Here is a 23,963-nt window from a genome sequence, read left to right as displayed (position 1 = left end):
TGGACATGTTCAAAACAGTACGTCTTCATTCTGCATGCTGAGTCCACCTCTGTAAGGGGGTGGGTTATAGAAAAGGTAAATGATCTCTCTAGGCCTATGCCCTAAATCATTTGTCTTTTCTCTGATCCATAGCTTTAGCCAAGCAGCAGAGGATGGAGGAATCAAAAGATATGGGTTTCAATCCCAGCTCTTCCACTTACTTCCATTTGAGTCCTTGGACAAGTCGCTTTATTTCTCTGGGCCTCAGTCTCCTCATCTGTAAAACTGGGATAATAATCCCTCCCAGGATTGTAATAAGGGTAAAATGATGTAATATTTATAAAGTGTTCTTGCCAATTCTAAATGCTAGCTATTATTCAATGACAGGCCTGGGGCCTCCTGACTCTCAGGTCTGTGCTTTTCCCATGATGTTTGAGTTCTCTTCTGTAGCTAATTCTCATTTGCTCTGATTCAGGAGGTGTGTCCATATTGGCTCCCTTCAGGGACTATAGGGGTAAAGGAACCTGGGTATCAGTCACAGAGTCTCTCTCTCTGGCATACCATAAACAACCAAAGAAAGGCATTCTGGAGGGGAGAAGGGAAGCAAAGAGAACGGCTTATGCATTGCATATCAAATAACTGATCCTACTCGTAGAATGTAGAAGGGAGGTATAGTTTATCCACACAGAATGTGATTGGCACAAAATTCAGCCCATGGAGTCATTTCTTGCTTGGTTAGAAGACCAGCAGACTGTATATCCCGTGCTGACCATTCCAGGACTTTAATGAATGAGAAAACACTGGCTTAGGAAATGATGGACAGGAGGACTTCAGAGAGTCCTGGAAGGAATTATATGAACTGATGCTGAGTGAAATGAGAAGAACCAGGATTACATTGTACACAGTATCAGCCACAGTGTGTGAGGACTATTTCTGGTAGACCCAGCCCCTCACAGCAATACAAACATTCCCAAAGGACTACTGAGACAAAATGCCACCCACATCCAGAGAAAGAACTGTGGAATCAGAACACAGAATGAAGCAGAACATTTCTGCTTTGTGTTGTTTTCGTTTGGTTTGTTTTCTCTCATGATTTCTTCCATTCATTTTAGCTCTTCTATGCAACATGACTAATGTGAAAATGTGCTTAATAAGAATGTATATGTAGAACCCACATAAGATTGCATGCCGTTTCAGGGAGGGGGAGAAAATATAAGACTTATGGAAGTGATTGCAGAAAACTGAAAACAAATAACTTAATTATTAAAAAGAAAAGGTTACACTAGTTTAGGAAAGAAAAGATCTACAGTCCCCTTGAGTCAAGTCAACCAAAGACTGAAGGTAATTTCAGAAAGATACAGTCACTACAGCATTTTCTTCTCTTTTGTCTTTCAGTGAGAACAAGGGAGCGCTTTTCACTCAGGTCTCATCCTTTTCTTCCAGCTTAGAAACAAATCTGCTTTGAAAAAAAACATGTGGTTTGAGTTTTATCCTTTAAGAATCCTGAATTGGGGTCTTTGCATGCTAACTGTAATTCTTTTATGGTGCCCCACGGTCAGGGTTGGAGGCGAAGGAACATGATTTCTCCTGGATTCTTGCCGGGGGAGGTTTCCAGCTGCAATTTTATTGCAGAAAACAAAATTAATTAATTAAATTAAATGACTGCATGGATTGGTGCAACAATTCTGCCCTCTTGTGCTTTCAGACTGATATTTCCCATTGCAACTGCAACCGCTTTCAAGGTTTCCTCGTGAGGCTTCGATTTCAGGGTCTTCCATGGAATGTCTTTTCTGCCCTTGTGACTTGAAGTCCATGGGAAATCTTGATTCCTGAACTTCCTGACAATGGGCATCTGTTCTAGTGCTCTTCAGCTCTGACCTCGACATTGAAGTGTCTGGTGACTTTGCCATCAATGACCCAATTTCATCATTTGACATGATGTATCTGAAGTGGTTGAGACTGCTATCACTTCAGACTAGACCCTACGTATAAAAACCTTGTTGTAGTGCTTTGAGCACTGGATGTTGGCAGCAAGAAACATGGGTTCCATCACTGACTACAGTTAAAGGTAGTTAGCTAGATGGTACAGTGGGTAGAGTGCTGGAATCATGAAGACCTAAGTTCAGATCCCACCTTAGACATTTATTAGGAAAGCCCCTTAACCTCATTCATCTGCAGTTTCTTTATCTGGATAATAATAGCATCTTACAGAGTTATGGTGAGGATGAGATAAATCGTGAGAATGATTCTGCAAACCTAAAGCATTATATGAATGTGAGAGATTATTATTACTAACTAGCTGCGTGACCTTAGGCAAGTTCTGTGTCTGCTCCTCTTCTGAAAAATGGGGGCAGTAAGTCCTATTCTATCTAATCCATAGAGTTCACATGAGGGGGAAATGAGATAACACGTGAAACTGCTTCAAAATGACCAGAGGTCTCCAACACGGGAGAATACCACTCTATTATTGTGCCACTCTCAGGCGACATCGGATCTCCTATTGCATTTTCAAGAAGTGAGCTTAGAGGGGAGCTTACACATAATTTCTTCTAACAGCTGCATTTTTCATAGAAAGAAGCTAAAGACCTAGAAAGAAGAGAACAGTTTGGCCAGTGTCACAGAGAGTTAGCCTTAGACAAGTATTAGAGCCAAATTCTAGAAGCTAAGCCTTCTTTGTAGATTCCAGTATCGTAGGCTTTAGAACATGGTGGAACCTTAGAATTTATCCAACCCATTCCCCTCACTTTATAAAGTCTTTGCTTCCTGGGGGCTCTGAGGCTTAGATTAGAATGGGAAATCCTTTCACCTATTGGGAAATCTCTTCTCTGGGCCCAGAAGAGGATTTTAGGGTAAAAGGTCATGAATTTAGAGCTTGAGGAACTTCAGATAATTTCTGGAGCTATTTGGCAGTCTTCAGTCATTTCTTAGAAATCTTAAATGGAAACCATACCGTGCCCTGATTTCCCATAAAGAAAAAACCCTGACGTTTCAAGTTGTGGTCCAGAACCACCCAGCAATCTAAAAGGCTGGACAATAAAAACCTGGGGGATGTTTTGTTCACCAATGGATACAGTCTAGCAAAAGAACTTTGTCCACCCCTGACTGCTTTGTTGTAAGAGAACAAAAGAGAGAAAGGCCACATAGTATCTATATCAACATTAAAGACCTGAGCCACACTGACCTAAGGCAAGACTACTTGTCTCTCGCACTTCTGATGTCTGCCCACCTTGTCATTTGTTGCTTGGCTAGAAGAAGATAAGCAGATGGTATAGCCATAGTATCCAGGGTGTTCATGAATGAAGCCAGGTCAGAAATGGCAAGCTGTGGAGTCAATGGCTAAAGCTTAGTATTTGGAGTCAGGGAGACTCAAGTTCAAAACTGATCTTAGATCCTTTCTAGCTCTCTAATCCTGGTAAAGTTACTTAACGTATCTGCCTCAGTTTCCTTATCTGTAAAATAAGAGCACCTACTTTTGAGAATTGTTGTGAAGACAAAAGGAGATATTTATTAGGCACTTTTGCAAACCTTAAAGTGTTGTATAAATGCTATTTATGATGGTGATGATAACTGCTATCTCATACCTCAACTTACTTTACCTTCCATATTTTCCCATGCATATAGCAAGAAGGAAAGGACTGATATGTACACAAAACATTTACAGCAACTTTTTGTGGTAGCAAAGAATTGGAAACCGAGGGGATGTTCATCAAATGGGGAATGACTGAACAAGTTATGGCATATTATTAACGTGATGAAATACTATTGTGTTGTAAGAAAAGAAGGGAGATGGTTTCAGAAAAGCCTGGAAAGACTTAGATGAACTGACACTAAGTGAAGTGAGCAGAACCAGAATATATGTGTGTGTACGTGTGTGTGTGTATATATATACACATATATACATGTATATATAAATGTGTGTGTATATATATTATTGTTATAAGATAACAACAATATTGTAAAAATAATCAACCCTGAAAAACTTGGGAACTCTGATCCACAACATGATAAACCACAGTCCCAAAGGACTTATTAAGAAACATGCAATCTACTTTCAGATAGAAGTGATGGGCTGAGAGTAAAATGAAACATCTTTTCTTTCTCTTTCCCTCCCTAATGTGGAGACTGATACTGCATAGCTATACCTATTAGTAATGGGCTTTGTTTTTCTTCCTTTCTCAGTGGATATGAGTAGGCTATTTGGAACTGAAGATAAAATTGACTTTTTTAAAAATTTAAATTAGAGAGGTTGGACTCAATGGCTTATAAGGAATCTTCCCATCCTAGATCTAAGATCCTGAGATGGTATTAATCAAAAAGTATTTGAGTTGAAGAAATTTTTTAAAATACATTTATGAAGTAGCCTTTTGGTCCAAATTGTGAATTCGTTGATTACTCCAGGTGAGGAAACTCCCTCTACAACCACAGATGGGCAACTGTTCTCCAGTTAAACTCTTAAGAAAACTGCCTGCGCAGTTTTCAAAAGAAGAAATCAAAGCTATCAGTGGTCACATGGAAAAAAATGCTCTCCAATGCTATTGATCAGAGAAATGCAAATTAAAACAACACTAAGATACTCCTCACACTTCTCAGATTGGCTAACATCACAGACAAAGAAAACATCAAATGCTGAAGGTGATGCAGAAAAATCAGGACACTAATGTGTCTGAAACCAGATTTAAGCAGGCAAAGATGAGTCTTCCTGACTCCAGGCTGGGCACACTCTTCACTATGCCACCCAACTGACCTAAAACACCAACAAAACTACTGTAACTTAAATAAGAAATGGAAAGAACGTCAACAACTGATCAAACAGCCAATCAAAATCCTGTTCAATGCCAATGCCGATAGTATTCAGTCATGAAGGAAACTGAAAACAGATATAAAAGAAAAGTCACGAATCAGATCAAGGAAGGAGCTGCGTGCTTCAAAATGCTATCCTCCTGGTGTGCAGTCTGACAGTGGGATTCGAGAGCAAAGTGGGGGTGTGGCTCTCATGCCTCCACTCTCATCATCTTGGATAAGGAAGTGATGTGAGGCAAAACTGTCATCTCCTCAGTAACTACTGCTCCAACTTTACAGCATATATGCTCAGTCTATACAGCTTTTGAACTGCCTGATATGACCTCCATTCCCACCTCCTACCTTCTCCTTTGAGCAACCTCCATCTTCAATTCTCATGGTCTGTGGTTTATTCTCCATGAACATAATTTGAACCACTGGACTGCTTCATCCTTCCCCTAAAATTCTCCCCTCTGGCCTTTAACCATCCTACAGGTGTTGGCACCAGTTGGGTCTCTAGAGGGTCCTGAGTCAAAGACATTTCTGTGGTTTCCTACTCAAAGTTAATATTGTTGGGGGAGAGGGATTCTTCTACAAAATGTTATCTGATTATCTAAATAGCTTCCAATAAGAGTTTGGCAAGATATTTTAAATGAAAAAAAGTTTTATTCTCACAGGCTATAAACCTTTTTTTGTGTGCTTTTTAGGTATTAAAGGTCAAGTGTTTGATGTGAACAAAAATCCAATACCAAATGTAATAGTGTAGGCTAAGGGCAGGAACCATATATGCCCCTTCAGAACTAACAAATTTGGAGAATATTATCTTCTTCTTCTGCCTGGATCCTATACGATAAATGTAAGCATATAATTGAAGTGGTTCAAATTTACTTTGAAAAGACAAGTCTTTCCCCCATACAAATTCATATCAGACAGGCTATGGTTGGAGGGATTGCTTGGCTCTAAAACAGCAATCTCTGGAATCCAGTAACTGACTTGCTTCCTTCTTAGGGTTGAGACTTGTTTTGCTCATAGGGATGCAGTTTGGAGAAATGCAGTGATGGCAACTAAAAGTAAACTCTTCGGAAAGCCCAAGAATTAGAGATGCCTAGGGCTAGAGGGAGGGGATAGTGATAAATTTGACATAGTACAACAAAGAACAATTTTTCTGAAAAATCTGAGATGGGAAAAGTCACATCACATATTGAGCAGCTGTTATTTTTATTGGTTGGTTAGCATTTTTTTTTGAAAGACAGACCATATTCCAAATATTTAGTGTTTAAGAAGTTTAGCACTGAAGGAATCTGAGGGGTAATCTATTCTAACAAATACTTGAGACCTTCCTTAATATCTCTACAAAGTTCTCATCCAGTCTCTGATGGATGATCTCCAGTAATTGGGAACTCAGAGAATTTTAGTGTTGGAAAGGGATGTCCACAGCCTTCTGGTCCAATCCATACATGAAAGGCAGTCCCTATGACATATTCAACAAGTGATTGTCTAGCCTTGGCTTGAAGACCTCTAAGTCTTTTTTCTCCAAAACCTCAGCAGGTAGCTTCTTCTACTTTCAGACTAGAAGTAATTTTTTTTTTGTCTTAGATCTAGCCAAAATCTGCTTCTCTACAACTTCTACTCATTGGTCCTCATGGAAGATTAGTGTGGCAGTAGGATAAAGGATGGATTAGAAAAGGAAAAGAGGAAAGATCTACTAAGAAGATTTTTGCAATAGTCTAAGTTGGTGGCAGTGAGAGCCTGAACTAGGGGGATGTCATTGGGAATGCAGAGTAGGGCAAAGATTCAAGAGATATCACAGAGATGGGCTTGTTAACTAATAAAATGTAAGCAGTAAGGAAAATGACGATAATGCCTCTATGTTACCATAGACAATAGGGAGTCGAAAGGAGGAGTAAGTATATTGGGAAAGATGACAAGTGCCATTTTGGACATACTGAGTTTAAGGTACCAGTGGGTACCTTTTCCTTGGGAAACAGAGGACATTGAAGATGTTAGAGCTGGAGATAAAGACTGGGAAGTCACATAAATAGATGTTGTAGTTTTATTTTGGCAGTGACAGGGAAGAAACATGGGGTAATGGTAGGAGTAGAATAGTAAAGCAAAGTTTATTTGGAATTCAGAAGACTTGAGCATGATTGTCGGTGCATGAGAAGGGTGTGACAGAAAGATGCAGGAGAGGAATGTCTTGGTTCTGGAGCAAATCGGTTCAAGGGCACAAGGGGAAGGTGGTTCGCTTTATTACAGACTGGAATCTTTCTTTCTGTGGCCACAGGAAAGATTATGCTGAGAGGTTCTTAGGAGAAGAAATAATAAGAGTTTCCTTCAGATAATCTCCTTCTCAGTGTGGAGTGTAGCTGGATAAAGAAGAGGAAAAAGAAAAGGTTTAAAACAATCTCTATGGGGAAAAAGCTGGGGAGTAATGAAGGCCAAGATAGAAGAGGTATCAAATAGTTAGGAGGAAGGTATAGAAGGTGAAAGTTGATTTTCATTTTGTGGCATTTACCAGCAATACCCCTTGAAGTAGAGAAATCAGAAGTTTGAACCACTTAGGATTGATAATTTTCTGTTCAGGAATGGTTGAAGACCATGGAAAGTTCAAGTGATTCTAAGGTAGAAGCTAATAAAATGGTTTTTGGCTTTGTAAAGCCAAAGTGTGGTATAGGAATTAGGAGACTAAGTGAAGAATCCATGGTGAAGAATCCATAAGTAAAAGTGCAGATTAGGTTTTAGGAGAGTAGAAGAGACAGAAGAATTAAAAGGTCATGTCAGAGAGAGAAATTTCAAAGTTCAGGATCTTGGAGGTATTGCAATTTCAAGAGCTGGTGAAGACTAGAGTGTAATAGTGTCAATGAAATGTGTTGGATAAAAAAAGGGTCTTTAGGCTGAGATATTGTGTGGTCAGATTGTTAGAAGGGTTGCCATTATGAACACTGACATCCCCTAGGATGATGGAAGAGAATGAAATGGAGAGAAAAATGGAAATCATGAACCCAGATCATTGAGAAGGTCGGGCAGTGGCCTGAAGGTCAAGAGATGACATCAGTAAGAATGGGCAGTTGGTTTTGAGTCATTTCAATCGTGCCCAGCTCTTCGTGACTCCATTTGGGTTTTTCTTGGCAAAGATGGTGGAATGGTTTGCTAGTGGTTCCCTTCTCTAGCTCATTTCACGGATGAGGAACTAAGGCAAATGGGATTAAGTGACTTGCCCAAGAACATAGGGATACTAAGTGTCTGAGGTCACATCTGAACTCAGATCTTCCTCACTCCAGACCCAGCACTCTATGTATTGTGCCATTTAATTGCCCTGTAACCAGTGTAATGCAGTGCACATTCAGCCCAATTTAAACCACAGACTTAAAGAGTTCATCCACCCCAGAGATCAAAATAGAACAGAATTCTGGTGTATTGTAAATGTGTCTTTATGGGCACTTACTTCCAGGCAGCTGTAATGTGAGGGTCAAATGAGACAATGGGTGTAAAGCATTTTGCTATAAAAATACCATTTGCTGGTGTAGTAGTAGTAGTAGTAGTAGTAGTGGTAGTAGTGGTAGTAGTAATAGTAGTAGCAGTAGTAGTAGTAGTAGTAGTAGTAGTAGCAGTAGTAGTAGCAGTAGTAGTAGCAGTAGTAGTAGTAGTAGTAGTATGGGCAGCTAGGCGGTGCAGTGGATAGACCAGGAGTCAGGAGGACCTGAGTTCAAATCTCACCTCAGATACTTGAAACTCACTAGCTGTGTTGACCTTGGGCAAGTCACTTAATCCCAATTGCCTCATCCTGGGTCATCTCTAGTCATCCTGATGAATATCTGGTCACTGGATTCAGATGGCTCTGGAGGAGAAGTGAGGCTGGTGATCTGCACAGCCCTCCCTCACTCAGCACAAAGTCACGTCCAAGTCATGTCATCATTTCTCTGATGGCATGGTCTTCTTCAGCAACGAAGGATGAAACACACAGAAGTAGCAGTACTAGTACTACTAGTAGTAATAGTTTTGTTGTTATCCCAAACTCAGCTGGCCTCCAGTCTGATCATGACTTCATTCCCTCAGCCTTCTAGCACATTCCTATAGAGCTAAAGTAATACGTATGAAGCAATTCAAAGGTGTCCTGGCAAATGTTTAACAAATGGGTTCTGGGAGGGAGCAGTAGCCACACAATTCTAAATTTAATCTGCATTATTTACTTTTAGAGCATCTAGGTGGTAAATGGATAGAATGCCAGGCTGGAGTCAGGAGCATTCATCTTTGTTGTTCAGTTATACCCCATTTTGGGGTTTTTGTGACAAAGTTCATTTTATTGATGAGGAAACTGAGGCAAACGGAGTTAAGTGACTTGCTCACAGTCATATAGCTATTAATTGTCTGAGGTCAGATTTGAACTCAGGAAGATTCCTGATTCCAAGCCCAGTGCTTTATAAATTGCACCACCTAGCTACCCATTACCTCTACTGTAAACTGTCAAAACCGTGCATTTGCTCTGATTTGAAGGGGGTAGGAGATGGGGGAAAGGGGTCTTTGCCCCTTCAAGGGAGATCTTGTTCCTCCTTTTTCTGGTCAGAATATAGTGGACCTTCATGATGTACTGATTAGGGAAACAGTTGGGTATACTGGAAAAGAGGACCTGAGTTCAAATTCCAGCTCTGACATTCACCAGTTGTGGGAGTGACCTTGATCAAGTCATTTATGCTTGTTAACTCTCAATTTCTTCATATACCAAATGAGGGGATTGGACTACATGGTCTCAGATCCCTTCTGGTTCTAAATCTATGATATGATGATCCTTAGGACTATGGCCTCCCTTGCTTAGAAGGGTTTTCTACTCCACTACCACCACCCCGTTTTTTCCCCCCAAAGTAGTAAAATGGTCCCTTCTGTGTACACTGGATTTCACTGTGGTATTTCCTTTTGGCTAGACACTCATACACCTGGGTGGAGTAAACCTAATGAATAACATGAATTGCTCTCTGTGGTACCAGAGACAACTTTAAATGTATAAACTTCCCTTGAGCGCAAGGACATGCCAACACCCCAAGGGATTCTGCATGACTTGTACCACATTATTTGCCCATTTAATAAACATTAAGCTTGTTGCCTTGGATTTTTCATTTCTTTGGATATTAAATAGATGCAAACATTTTAATTATTAAACAGATTGTGAGTCCTCATTGTACATCAAAAAATTATTTGTACAGCCTTGTATGTAAGGAGGCACCCCCAGGTGATGAATTATTTATGCCCCATTGATCAGCCTGGCTTAAAACAAAGAGCCTGAAGTTACTCTGAAACTTGGTAGGTGAAACCTTTAAGGTCAGAACTAAGGATTTTATTATGACGTGACTTTTAGCCAGATATATGGAGTGTGGTGTTCCATTCTGAGAACCACATTTTAGAAAGGACATTGAGAAACCGAATAATCCTTTAAATCAAGGTAAAATGGGGAAGGGCAGATCTCAAATCCGTGTTATTTAAGGATCAGTTGAAAGGACTCAAGGTGTTTACCCTGTAGAAGAGAAAACTTGGCAGGGGAAGGGACCCTGAAAACTGTCTTCAGATATCTAAAGGATTGTCACCTGGAAAAAGGACTGCTTTTACTTTGCCCTGAGGGCAAGATTAGAAACAGGGGATACTAGATAGTTTTAGAGTTGATATTAGGAAAAAACAGAGAGAACTCCGCAAGAATTGGAATATGGAATTCAGGAGGTAATGTGTTTCCACTCATTGGAGGTGAACTGGATCACTTGTTGGGAGTGTTATAAGGCATTCTTGGTCAGATGTAAGTTATACTAAAGGATCTCCAAGATCTCTTCCAGCTGACATTCTAGGATTCCCTCCCTTGGGCTCTCATACTCCATTTACCATGGATTACATACATACAGCATTTTTCAGTATGAGAATCTCATGGCCAGCTTTTTTCCTGTTTTTTCCTCTTAAAAAAAATGTGCTGCTTCTCTCTTTTCTTTGCAGAGGTTGAGGACTGATAAAAGTATGAAATCGTGTATATTATCAGAGGCAGTTCTTCTGTGGGTTAACCTTTGGTTTTGCTAAACTGCTTTTTTTCCTGTCTTTTTTTTTTTCAGTCTGTTACAAGCCATTGTTTCTTAGATAAGGAAGGGATAAATCTAGAAATGATCAACAAAAAGAAAATGTTTAGATAAATAAATGAAGAAGGAAAGAAAGAACGGCAGTCAGTCTGGCAGAGACAACAATAGGGACCTTATCTATTACAGAGCCCAAAAGAGCAGAATGAGACCCATACAAGTGCAGGGGGGTGGAGATCTGATTCTCACCCTCCTCCCTTTGTCTTTTCATCATTGTCACTGGCTGAATGCACTTGTCAATCAACCAAGAGTTCTGATTCCCTCCCCCGCTTTTGACCAATCACTGATTGAATGAGCTATCAATCAGCAATAGTACAGCTAAGGACCATTTCAATTGGTTGTCATTTCACTCTGCCTGATCTGAGGTGATCGCTGGTTCAGCCAGCTAGTGACAGGGCTCCAGGCTAAGAGTCCTCCTTTATTCCCTCTGCTAATTCAACAAGGACCACCCTCTTGATTACGGGGTGGTGTATTTTGTTGATTCTAGAGATTGCTGCCTAGTATCTCCCTCATGAAGCTGGAGGAAGGAACAATTCTGGGATGCCAGAGTCAGTACCCCCACGTGCCAGGATGGGTGACACCCCTGACTGACAACCTACAGAGACAAAACTCAAACTTTGATTCCACTATCCCAAGATAGACAGAGGGCCCTATTTCAAGTTCTTTTGGAAGGCATTCAAGCTTAAATTAACTCTGGAGGGAAAATAAATTGCTAGGGAGCTGACTTTGTCTGCTTATTTTGTTTACAAATATTGCGACATTTCCTGGGAGGGAGCCAGGAACACGTTTCCTTTGGTGCAAATTTTGCCTTCACTGAGGACTCTTGGTCACCCAGAAGAAGACCAGAGTAGAATGATAATTTTGCTTTCTACTTCTCAGCTGCATGCCTGACCTTTTTTTTTTTTTTTCATTTTATGGTTCTTGGCTACATCTTTATCAGCCTTGATTCTGTTGACCTAAAAACTTAAAAAGAAAGGCAACAGGCTGAATGCATATGTGTGGGAAGGCTCAGGTCCCTACATAAATCAGTTACTCAGAGGCCTCTCAAAGTGATGACAGAAAAGTGATTTATTCGATTCTCGAGAAGCGGGGCTCACCTGTAGGAGTAGGAAAGCCGAAGACAAAAATCAGGACAGTGATTTATAAACCCTAACGCAAGTCCCTCCTCCCCCCACTGACCATTATCCTCATTAGCTGAGGATATGGTCTTACATTCTATACACGAAATCTAACCAATCCCTTTAAAATGAAGACATCGAGGAATTACGCAAGTTTTGTCCAATCATTGAGACCCCAGTACACCACACAGTTTTATACCTTATATGGAACTATTCTATTCCAAAAACACTGCAGCCCCGAGCCTCCAGGCCCCACCTCACCCTTGGGAGAAAGCCACAATCTGAGGAGTCTTCACCAAGTCTATCCCACTCAATGCCAATAGAAGGGACTCCTCCCTAACTCCCTAGTGGATTTTGGAGGGCATTCTTCCAGAAGAAAAGAGAATATTATTCCTTTCTTTCCCTATGGCTACGGTGCTAAAATGTCTGACCAAAGTCTATTCAATCAACATTTCTGGAGTGCCTGTTTTGTACCAACTTCTGAGGACACACAAAAAGAAGTAAGACACGAACCTTGCCTCACGGAGTGTGCATGTTCAGAATTATGCCATAACGCAGAATACGCCCTAAGAGAAGGACAAAGTCTTCCCTACGGTAGCTTAGAGAAGGGAGGGATTACTTCGGGGTCAGGGAATTCGGGAAGGTGTCTCACCCAGCCTTTTCCCTTGGTGCTGTTTTGTTACGGGTTGGTTTTTTCCATGTTCACTCCACCAGGCTCTTGTTGGGGAGGGGAGGGGAGGGCAGGGAGAAGTCTCTCTCAGTGAGAGTGGCTGTTTGGTCGGGTCAGCCATCACACATTTATTAAGCACCTCTTGTATACCGGCGTCTAGGCTAAGCACCGCAGATACAAAGAAAGGAAAATAAAAGCTCCTGTCCTCAAGAAGCTCACCCTCCCATGGGGGAACAACTACGCTCCAAGAGCTAGGTACAAGCACGATGGAGACGGGATCAATTGGGGATCCCAGGGGCGCAGGGGGCCCCCCAAGTCCTCCACCACAGTCTCTGGGACCGAGCTCACACAGGTCTGAGAACCACGCCAGTAAATGCGGACGGACGCTGAGGCGGAAGGGTTACGCCTAGGTGTTGAGTCGCGACAGGCATCGTGAGAGGCGCCCCAGGTATCGTGACAGTCGCGATAGGAGGCCCGGCCAACCTTAATTTTGCCATCTCCAGGAGCTCGTTAAACTGTAGAAGCCCGAAAAGGTTTTGATTTCTGTACCTTTTAAAATAGCGTGCTAGTATTTTTTTTTGGTAAAAAGCTGACTGAAGAAGCCCATTTTGAGGGCCGCTCCTCACTTTATGACTAAATAAAGCTTCGGTCAGGAAACTGGGAACACTTTGGGGAACTCTGGAGTTTGCTCTCCGCTGTTTAAAAAATCGTTCTTACTGAGGGTCATGTTGTTTTTAATTCTTCACAAGCCGGAGCTGTTCGTTGCCCTGGCGCCCTACTGACGAGGTGAAGCAGCGTCAACAAAAACACATGAAGGGCGAAAAGAAAGCTCGAGGGAGATTGGATCGGCTTCGAACGGCAGCCGCTGCGCAGGCGCGTAGAACGCTCGGCGGCGCGCGCAGAGGCCCGGATGGACCGCCGCGCTCGAGAAGGTAGCTTCGGGTTGAGGGAGGTGTGCGCACGCGCAGATATCCCTGCGGCTTCCGGCGCGGGCCCTTGGAGGGGGAGGGGTGCGTGCTCGCTCCCGAGGCCCGGCTGCGCACCCGAAGACCCCATGCGGTTTTCGGCGCGGGCCCGCTCTGGGCTTCCCTCGGGGGCCTTAGCGCGCCGAGGGCCTTCTCCCCTCCCCCCAGAGCCCGGCCAGGGTCCGCGAAGCGGGGTCTGGAGTCCGAAACCGCCCTTCCAGGGCGGTAGGGCCCCGTTCCGCCGGGGGCGCGGGCCGTGGCCAGCACGGCCAGAAGCGCCCCTCAGCTCTGGAGCCGGAGGTGAGGCCGGAGCCGCGGGGGGCCTCGCCTGGCCTGGGGGTCGAGGGGCGCCCTCCCGGCGGACCCTCTTTTCTGGGGCTCCGCCACGTCTCCCTCGGACCAGGAGGGAGGGGGGCGAACGAAGGGGCGGGTCGGCGGCCACCGGCGGGAAAGGGAAAGGAAGAAGCGGACGGTGTTGAGGAGGGGGTCTTCGCATCCGGGGACAAAGGTAGCCGGAAGTCGGGGCCGGCGGGCCCCCGTGGGGGTGGGGGGCAGAGCAGGCGAACCGGGGCCGGTTCTTCGGCAAGTCGTCGGGCGAGGTCGGGGCCAGCCCGCGGCTTGACCGAGCTTTTCCTCTTCGGGGTGGTCATGTTCGGCCCCGTCAGGCGGCGGCCGTGCTGGGGAGCTAAGGCCCGACTTGGCCGCGGGCCGCGGGTATGGAAGCCGCCACCTGCCGGCCTCTGGGTTTCAGGAGCTGTCCTCCGGCGGACCTCGGCGAGCTCTTCCCGTGCTGACCCAGGTGAGGGGCGCGGGCTTCTCTGATCGGGTCTCTCGCTTCTTCTCACGCCTCGTCCACTTTGGGGCCTCGGGTGCCATGGCGTCGGTTTTCTCACGCTTGTGTCGTCTGTGCTTCTTTTCCCGATTTTAGGCAAGTGTGCAATACCAGAATGTCTTCCGATGCAGACGGTGCCTTAAGCACCTCACACATGCCAGCTTCGGAACAAGAGACCCTGGTTAGTCTGCTTGTCCCCAGCGCTCTGCCTCCCTGCGCCCCGTCATCCGTGGGGGTTTCAGCTACAAGTGACGAAGCCCCGCTTTCCTAGGGTTTTCCTCTTGTAAAGTGGACCCCGATCCGATTGTCCCCCTCAGGCCGAAAAGAGAAGTTCCAATCCGACCGTGTAGGCTTGTTCCTAACGGGAGCATTAGCAGAGTGAGGTTCCCCCCCCCTAAATCTAGCGAAGGCGCTGAAAGTTAGGCTTTAAGTCTTATTCTTTCTCTTTCTGTCCTGTTCTGAGCTGTCCTGAGAAGTCTTGAAGTTTTCAGGTTAGGATGACTGGTCAAGATGTGGTTTATGGAGTCTTTAGAGGGAAATTAAGGACCTTTGGGAGCACTTTTTCTTTCTAAGTTTACATTTTGAATAAGAGAAGTCTTTGTCTCCTCCTTACCTGAGAAGTCGGTCCTTGAACCTAGGGTACAGGGCCTCTTGCACGTAGTAGACACGAGCTAAAATGCTAACTGGCCGCCTGGCATAAAAAGAGTTGATAGGAAATTTCAGAGGTTTATGATTCTATCATTATTATTATGTGCTTTTTTTTAAGTTCTGGTAAAAAAAAAGGTATTATAGGTATCTTTTTGTGAAAGTTTGTACTTACTCTGTTTTTATATTTTATTTTAAAGTTGATTTTTTCGGAATGAACATTTGCCTTTTAGTTGAACATGGAATAGCTATTTCCATAAGTACAGGTTTTTCGGGTTGCATCTCAAGCTGTTACCTCATCGTAGCTGCATAAATTGAGCAGTGTAATTGTTAGTATTTGAGTGGAAAAACCCCAGAAGCTCTCTGTTTAGAAGAGTGTACCTTTGTTTAATCGTGAACCAAAGGGTTGGTAAGAATTAGAACAACTTTTTTTTTTTTTTTAAATTAGAACTACTTTCTGGTGAAGTATGAAGTATATTTCTTCAACAGACGTGGAGTACGTTCTGTTTGCAAGAGTCTTAGGTGCTGTAGGGGATACAAAATAGAAAAGAGAAGGTCTCAGCCCTCATAATTCACAATCTAGTAGACATTGATATGCTGAATGTTTGAGATAGGGAGTCCTGAAAAAGTAATTTCAGGCCTTGAAGAACAACGTGAAAGTTATGTTTTGGGGGTTATTACATTAGGTTAAACTAAATCCACAAGGCTGTTTTTTTGGCTAAGTTTTTGACTTGGCAGTGGCAGGAGTTTAAGTCACACCCTTATGGAATAGTTTACATAGACTGATATCTCTGTAGCTGGAAAGGACCTTATAGGTCATCTAGTCTAACGTTTTCATTTTGCAGAGGAAGAAACTGAGTCACGGAAGTTGTGACATGCCCAAGGTCTAAGCTGATAGCAACTTGTAAAGCAGGGACTTGAGCTTAAGTCCTGTATTTCCCAGGTTTGGTCCTCTATGAAATCAAGTGCCCAGGCCCTAAGGAAGCATTGTAGCATAATGGAAAGAGCATTGATCTGGAGGAGAAGAGCTAGGTTCTAGCTCCAACTCTTACAGGCTCATAACTATGAGGACTGATTGCTTTACTTCTCTGGACCTCCTTTTCCTCATCTGTAAAATTAAGAGGATTGTTTTGTAAGATCTTAGGATTCTGGATGCTGTGATTCTTTCATTCCTGCCTATTTTAGACTTCCATGACAGTCCACGATGTGGCTTGATCAAACTTAAATGTAGGTAATCTATAGTCTTGGGTAGATGGTAGATTAAGGACTGATAGGGACCTTAGAGGCCATCTAGTCCCTACTCCCTCATTTTACAGATGAAGAAGCTGAGACCCAGAAAGAGGTTTTGAACCTGAGCCCTATGATTCCAAATCTAGCACTGCCACACCACACTTTATGATTTCATGTATTTGATTATTTTATGTGGTTACATACTAAGAAACTCTTGGTTGTAGAAAGATTTTCCAAGTGTTATAGATGATGTTTGTACTTTATAGGTTAGACCAAAACCATTGCTCTTCAAGTTGTTGAAGTTTGCTGGTGCACAGAAAGAAACATTCACATTGAAGGAGGTAAGGTATATTCGGAAATTATGAAAGAAGTACATTGTATTTTGAGATGAAATACAATTAAATTTTTTTTGTTCAGCATAATATAACTTACAGTCATGTTGAAATAGTTACATTGTGGAGGAATTTGTTCAGCTGCTAGGGAGATGAGATAGTAGAAGGAATTTGACTCTTTTTGTAGGTGCGTAACACTACTTTAATATACTGATGCTACTACTCAGTGGAAAATACTAGCATCAGGTTTCAAGTGGAAGAGACAGGGAGGTCACAGAGAAGATAATGTATGTACTTGGAGTACTATTGAGCTAGCTTACCTATAGGCACTTTGTATAATGTGAACTATGTTTTAACTCATGATTTATCCTTTATAAATAAAATAGAAAGCATTATATTGGAAGCATTTCAACTCTGCCTACAGTGGTATCATATGCAAAGTTGTGGCCTTACTTCTTCCCAAATCCTCCTCTGCTCTAGAATTCTTTCCCTTTTCCTAAGTCAGCATTTTTATTCTCATCGTAATTTGGCACTAATGTGATCATTACACTATTCTCCTTCCCAGAGTAATTTAATTTAAAAAAAAAAGATCTTTTTAGTCCAAAAGGATGTCTTTTGGGATGTTGATGGGTAGAAGAGAGGCCTTTCCTTTTACTCTATGCCTATTATAGGTTTCACTATTCTCTGACAAAGAAAAAGGATGATCATATCAGTTGGTTGAGCATGGGTTAGGGTGCTTCTTTTCCTTCAAGGCCAGTTTTGAAGTGAAGCGTTGCTTCTTAGCTTTTGTTCTCTAGGAAGAGGAAAGAAGAGGGTAGAAACTTAGAATATTTTTACCATTTTTACCTCCCCAACTAGGGGAATCGTTCAGCAGTGTGTACTTCCAGCCTGCATGCTTCTTTTTAAGCTTCAAGTCAAATGGTATTGTTCGGGACCAATAATGTGAGTTTTACTTTTTTTTTCCCATTTCATATTCTGCCTCCAAGGGAATTTTAGTTTTCAATTCATTGCACATTTCTTAAACATGCAAAGTTTTGAGGTTTCAGAGACAGTGAAAATAATCCTTGATGTTGAAGAAAGAGCTTTCTTTTGAGAGATTGGAAATACCCTATTTAATTAACTATTTGCAAAAGTAATTAGGAAAAGTGGAAAGGCTTTCAGAAAGAGGTGGCACTTAGGATGTACCTGGAAGGAGTCTAAGGCTTCTGGGCTTTAGCTAAGTTTAGAGAACCAGAATTAGACCAGTTTAACTGGAAGAGAGATGGGGAAGTAGGAACTGGAAAGGGTTTTGATTCCCAGGTTTGAGGAGTTCATCTACCTGGAGCATTTAGCACAGGAATGATATGGCTAGACTTTTGCTGGAAGATTATTTTGGCAGTTACCTGGAGGATGGTTTGGAAAGGGGAGAAATTGGAATAAAGGAAACCATTTAGGAAGTTACTGGAATAGTCCAGGCAATAGGTGATAAGGGTCTGAAATAAGGTGCTGACTATGTGTGTCTGAAAGAAGGGAATGACATAAGAGACTTTATGGAGGTAGAATTGACAAAACTTGACAACTGATTGGATGTGGAAAGTGATGAGAATCAAAGATATCTAAGATTGTGAATCTGGCTGACTGTAAGGAGGATGGAGCTCTCAACGGAAAGAGAAATTTGGATGAAGGACAGATTGGAGAGAAAAGATGAGTTTCTCTTCTGTATGTTTGGACATCATTCAGTTGGAAATGTTGTATGGAATCCAAGAGACTATTTCTGATGATGTTGATTTTGTAGTCATCTGCACAGAGATAACTGAATCCATGGGAGATTATGAGATGACTGAAAGAGGACAAAGGGAGAAGAGAGGAGCACTCAGGACAGAATTTCGGGGACTTTATCATGTTAGTGGGTGATGATCCTGCAAAGAAAATTGAGGAAGATTATTTAGACTGGCAGGAGAACCGTAAAAGAGCAGGAACAGAAGGACAGAGAGGAGATTACATAAGAGGAGGGGGCATCAGCAGCTGTAAGTAAAAAACATGGAGGGAAGAAATGTAGCTGGGCTAGTGAGACTGTGGATCATAGGGTGTTTATTCACAGCTATAGCCTTGCAGGTGGAGAGGGAGAGCTCATACTTAGGAATTTAAGTAATTGTGGGAATCCAGGAAAGCAGTGAATTCTTTAGACATGTCTGTCCTGTGGTAACTGGAGTGAGAAGATAGGGACGTTAGAAGTCCGTGGTCAAGTTTTTAGTTTAGCCATCTTTGTCAGAACAAAATTCAATTCTCAGAACATGAATGTTTTGATGACTCATGAGAATATCAGTTTTTGTACTCTTAAGGCCCCCTTGGATGTGGGTAGAGTTTAACTTGCCCTCTCTCTGGGATCTCCTGGGGTTGTTCTCTGTTGTTGTTAGTGAGCAGATGATTTGTCTCGTGGTAATGTGTTCGTAGGCTCTCGAGCTTTGTGATTGCAAAGGAACAGAAACTGACTACCACAGGAGAAAGATGCTAAGTCATCGTAGTTTAGAAAGCTCTTGTAATTTAGTTACTTTTGATGGCGGTATCACAGACATGAATCCAGAAGATCTATCAGCTTTAACTACACATCATTCTGGAACAGTTCTCTGAAAAACACGTTTTTATAGAAAGATTAAAATCTCACCACTCTTAACCTTGTCAGACCTTACTTAGTGAATTGGATTCTTAGTAATTTTTGAAGAAGGATGGTGATAAGCTTGAGAGTATGCAGGAGGAGGGCAGTCAGGAAGAAGAGTTTTGAGTCCATGACTGCTGAGGTTTGGTGGAAAGAACTGGATGTGTTTATCCAGAAGAAGCCACCTGAGGGATGTGACAGTGAAGTTCAAGCACTGTCACGTGGAGGAGGCACAGTCCTTAGTTTCATTGGACCACCCAGGGCAGAACCAGGGACCGGCGGGCGGGGCGGGGGGAATTGCAAAGAGGCAAACTTAAGCTTTAAGAAAAAGTTTCTAACTGATCTCCCAGGGTGGAATGAGAGGTGGCAGACTCCCACTCCTAGGAGGTCTTCAGGCAGAGACTGAATGACTGCTTGTTGGGTATGTTACAGTTGGGATTCCTTTTGTCTCTAACTTGGACTAGAGAGCTGCCCTATTGCTCCCACTTCTCAAATTCTGTGTTAGGTGGCATCAAACCTATTCCTGAGAACTTCCTGGTAGATATGGTACAGAGGTTGATACTAATACTTTATAGCCTGTTTGCTATATACATATTTCAGATTGTGGCATTGATTTCTCTCTAGTCATAGATTTCATTTCTGTTTCAGGTTTTATTCTACCTTGGCCAGTATATTATGTCAAAACAATTATATGATAAAAAGCAACAGCACATTGTCTATTGTTCAGATGACCTTCTTGGAGATCTGTTTGGGGTACCAAGCTTTTCTGTGAAAGAGCATAGGTAAGCTGTTTCTGTTGACTTCGTTTAGAAATCCCGTTATGACTTCAGGTTTGTTTCTTTTTTTAACCTGTAGGATCATCTTTGTTTAGTGAAAGATTTTCTATAATTATATGTCATGCTAAACGTCATGAGATAGTCTTAGAAACTTGTATTCTTATGAAAACTCTTGAAATTTAATTCTTCAGCTCTGCATTTTTGTTTTCTCCAAATGCATTATCCCGTCTGTACCATAACAGGTTACTGATCACTAAGTCTGTAAATAGCTTTTGAAAATGCCTATTTCCCGTTTTGACATGCTGCTGTGAAACTTTTGTTTTGACATCTAAATGTAACTTAGAGCCAGTGTTTTCTTGTAGAGTTGAAATTCATTACCTTGTTTGTACATGATTTCTGATATATTCATGTAAGGTAATGTTTGATGCTGTAGCTGCTGTTGTGTACAGTTCAATTTTTAAGTGATTTCTGACCAGAAGTTTCATATATAGAAGGAGATTGAACATTCAAGAAAATTACTGATTAGGAAAATGGAAGTAAATAGAAACATTTTAGCAGGCAACTAGCTGGTAATGCTAATTTTCCTTCTCTTTTGGGAACTAGAAAATATGTAATAATGACATGCATGGTAGTCACCAACTGTTCTTTACATGTGCCTAGTTACTAAAGTGATCCTTGGTTCCTCTGTAGATGTTAAACTAATAAAACAAGAACATCAAGTGATTAGCCTAATGTGAATGATAAAATAGAAATGAATACAATTCCTTTGTAGGTTGGATTCTTCTCTGTGAGAAAGATTATGTTTTTTTCCTTGTTTTGACAAATCGAGAAGAAATAGTACTAAGAAGGATATAGTTCTCTAAATCCTTAGGACTCATAAAATTGTCTTCTTTGTTGGCTTACTTTAGTACTAATTAAGAGAGGTCAGTTCTTTATTAAGAGAGCATTGAACTCTGTCACTTGCGTGCTCTGTCGGCCCTAATATGTTGATTCCGTTTGAAACTATTTAAATCTTGGATTATATTAATTTGAATTCAACCACTATGCAGATTTTTCATCACAGACATATTTTTTTATCTCTCTCCCACCCCCACCAGGAGATTGTATGCAATGATTTCTAGAAACTTGATAGTTGTCAATCAACAAGGTAAGTTGATTTTGAAAGAATTCCAAAGTATTTTTTGAATTGTTTACATTCTAGCATTTCATAACTAGTTTTCATTAAATGCAGAATTAATTATGTGGAGTAGTAGTTTTAATAATTTGATGGAATAATTTCATGGAACAGTACAAAGAAACTTTTTTTATGTAGTATTTTATAGCTTCTAAATCAGTTATGTGTAAATTTAAAATTAACCATGACCTTCTTTAAGTTGGAAAGTATTGATTTATTTTGAAAGTTGAGTAATTTAGAAGTCCTTGGTTTGTAGAGGTAATCAATATAGCTAGAACTTAGAACACTGAAAAGTGGATTTTATGTCCTGGTTAATAGTATAATAATCAGTGGTCCTGGATGAGACCATTGAATAAGTATGTATCTTTTTGGTATACTAACAGAGTACCACATAGATCATTGTGTCTGAGTAAATGATAACTTGCTTCTCTGTCCCCAGTGTGTGGTTCTATTTCAGCATAGCCTTGTTAATTCAAGATTTTCCCGGGAAATCAGGTTGGTTTTAGCACTGACTAGAAATTAGGAATCACTAAACCTGAATTTCTGCCTTATAGCTGCTCCCCAGCCTCTACCTGAAATTCCTATCTAGAAGAAACCAAAGCTTCTTCCCAGGTCATCCCAAGACACAGCTGCAAGAGAAGACATATTCTATGTTCAATTAAAATGAACAAATATTAAGCACACTGTGTGAAAAGAAAAGGGCATTGGGAGAGGCTCTGAGAATACAAAGATGATAATAATAATTGAGATCTTTATATAATGCTTGAGATTAAAAAGCACTTTAAATATTGTTATCTCATTTAAACCTCACAGTAGCTCTGCATGTGCCTGGGTCTGTCTTTGGCCATGAAGTCTGACGGGTTAATGATTGCCCATGACCGCATTCTACTGAGTGGCAGAAACAGGATTTAAATTTAGGTCTTCCTGACTCCAGTTTCAGTGTACTTTCTGTTGTGCCATGCTGCCTATGCCTTTGAAACTTATAAGTTGCTCAGGGATTACTTGTGACTGAATCTGCCCACTTCATTAGGGCTGGCCTGGAACTAGAGTTTTCCTGGGTTCGATTTTTGCATACATATTTGCCTGTGTGTTGTCCTTGCTCCCAGATTCTTTGTAGCTATAATATAGAAGCTACAGTGAACTCTCCAAATAGCTATTGGTGGCTTTATAACTATCAATTTCATTTTTCATCTCAGAAGAACATGTAGGTTAGGAGTGCTACCCTCGAGTGCTGTCATATTTGGCAGAAAAAGTTATGGAAGTTAAATGAAACCTTGGGCATATGGCATCTCTAGATGAGGGAATTTCCTGTTCCATGAAACAAACAGAATTTAGACATAACTCCTTAAGTCTTGTATAAGGAGTGGAAATTACCTTGAAATCAATCTTAATTTGTAGGGCAAGGATGTTTTTTGGCCAGTGAAATTTATGTGAGTCTCTTGTGTGTAAAATAGGGAGTTCCTAGGTACACAGCCAATCAAAAAACTAGGAGACAGGAATCTCTACATATACTCGAAGATCTCTATGAGGTATTTCCCTGACAAATCATCATGGCTCTCAAGAAGCAGGTTCATCAGCTTTTTCATTTGGAGAAATGCTGTCAGGGTCACTCTGGTTATATGCCAGTCCCAGTTAGAGTAGTAAAGATACCTTTTGTCTAAGAGGATCTTGTGAAAATAGTTATTATGCTGTAAGAGACCACTGAATAGTTTATCTCCAGCCTTCTCAGTGTCTGTCTTTAATCTACAGTGTATCCAACCTCCTTATAGAGTAGAGAGGAGGTAATAGTAACAATTTTACCTGAAGGACAAAATTGTATATTAATGTTTCCATTTAAATGTTCTTTTGACATCTCAAACTCAATATGCTCCAAACTAAACTCATATTCCTTTCTAAGTTCTGACTCCAAATTCTCCTATTTATGTTCAGGGTATGAACACAAGATTAAGAATATGAAATCTGGCAGTTGCCTTCAGATTTCTGTACAATATCTTAAATAAATGGGAATGAAATGCTGGCTGAAGATGGGAGTGCAATCTAAAAGGCTAGTCACACTGTATTTGCCTACTTTCATGCAAATCTAATAAAAAAGAATTCAAGTTTAAAAAAAAAATAGGGAGTTCCTTTCAGTTTCAGATTCTTAAAAGCAGACTAGTTTTTAGGTCTAGACCTAGATTATTTATGCAGTTCCATAGGGCTTAGAAATAGAGGAAGTAAGAAGACTACTTTCTTCTACTAGGATACAAGCTATCACCAAAAGCTCACTGAAGCTGTGATCATGGGATTGTATACTTAGAACCAGAAGGGACCACAAAGGCATGGTAGATGCCTTTCATTTTACAGGAAACTCAGGCCCAAGGAAATGCAATAACTTACTTAGGGTCACAATAGCACAATCAGTATGTGTACCAAAGTCCTCTGACTTGAAACCTGGCCCTCTTCTCACTGTACCATACTACTTTATCTGTTAACCTCATTCCTTCCTTATAACACAGTCTTTTTACTTAAATAGCTTTGAAAAACTTCAGTAAAATTGTCACTCAAAACAAACTTGATGGTTACATATGCTTGGGCCTAATCTTGTTTCTAAAATATCAGAAAATTTACTTTAAAATTAAAATTTGAGCTACTAAATTCATTTTGAATTTATATGAGTCTTAATCAGTGATTTCCTAAATGTTTACAGTTATATCTTCTCTTTGGTTTATTGTAAGTCAGAACCTG

The 23,963-nt window shown here is 41.3% G+C and overlaps 3 protein-coding genes across 6 annotated transcripts in view; all 3 read left to right on the top strand.

The window, feature by feature from the left end:
- LOC140516695 (carboxypeptidase M-like) overlaps nt 1-23,963 on the top strand; it is a 74,111-nt gene that overhangs the window by 7,606 nt on the left and 42,542 nt on the right. The window contains 1 exon segment of the mRNA XM_072627682.1: nt 5,466-5,614. Within this exon segment, the coding sequence (XP_072483783.1) occupies nt 5,466-5,614 (149 nt within the window).
- Nucleotides 12,917-14,563, top strand: LOC140516538 (uncharacterized). The gene is made up of 3 exons (XM_072627491.1): nt 12,917-13,002; nt 13,467-13,915; nt 14,281-14,563. The coding sequence occupies exons 1-3, from the start codon at nt 12,917-12,919 to the stop codon at nt 14,541-14,543; spliced, it is 798 nt and encodes a 265-aa protein (XP_072483592.1). The 3' UTR covers nt 14,544-14,563.
- The window catches only part of LOC140516586 (E3 ubiquitin-protein ligase Mdm2-like), a 29,264-nt gene continuing 19,630 nt past the window's right edge, over nt 14,330-23,963 (top strand). Inside the window, exons 1-4 of one of the 4 annotated variants that reach the window (XM_072627542.1) lie at nt 14,548-14,628; nt 16,589-16,663; nt 19,938-20,071; nt 21,163-21,212. In XM_072627542.1, coding sequence (XP_072483643.1) covers nt 14,563-14,628; nt 16,589-16,663; nt 19,938-20,071; nt 21,163-21,212 — 325 coding nt within the window. In that variant the 5' untranslated portion in view covers nt 14,548-14,562. Of the gene's footprint in view, nt 14,415-14,547; nt 14,629-16,588; nt 16,664-17,557; nt 17,597-19,937; nt 20,072-21,162; nt 21,213-23,963 lie in introns of those variants that run through there. The other 3 variants (XM_072627541.1, XM_072627543.1, XM_072627540.1) reach the window with 3 other exon arrangements.

This window comes from Notamacropus eugenii, chromosome Y (assembly GCF_028372415.1).
Source record: "Notamacropus eugenii isolate mMacEug1 chromosome Y, mMacEug1.pri_v2, whole genome shotgun sequence".
NCBI classification, from domain to species: domain Eukaryota; kingdom Metazoa; phylum Chordata; class Mammalia; order Diprotodontia; family Macropodidae; genus Notamacropus; species Notamacropus eugenii.
Note: the sequence above shows the minus strand (reverse complement) of the source record. Positions and strands in the feature narration are given on the sequence as shown.

What these genes read in the sequence shown, in the direction of transcription:
- LOC140516538 (XM_072627491.1), top strand. Translation starts at nt 12,917, where the DNA reads ATGGAGACGGGATCAATTGGGGATCCCAGGGGCGCAGGGGGCCCCCCA. An exon ending in CTGGGACCGAGCTCACACAG is followed by an intron (nt 13,003 to 13,466) that starts GTCTGAGAACCA and finishes AAACACATGAAG; the next exon opens with GGCGAAAAGAAAGCTCGAGG. An exon ending in CCTCAGCTCTGGAGCCGGAG is followed by an intron (nt 13,916 to 14,280) that starts GTGAGGCCGGAG and finishes CGGCCCCGTCAG; the next exon opens with GCGGCGGCCGTGCTGGGGAG.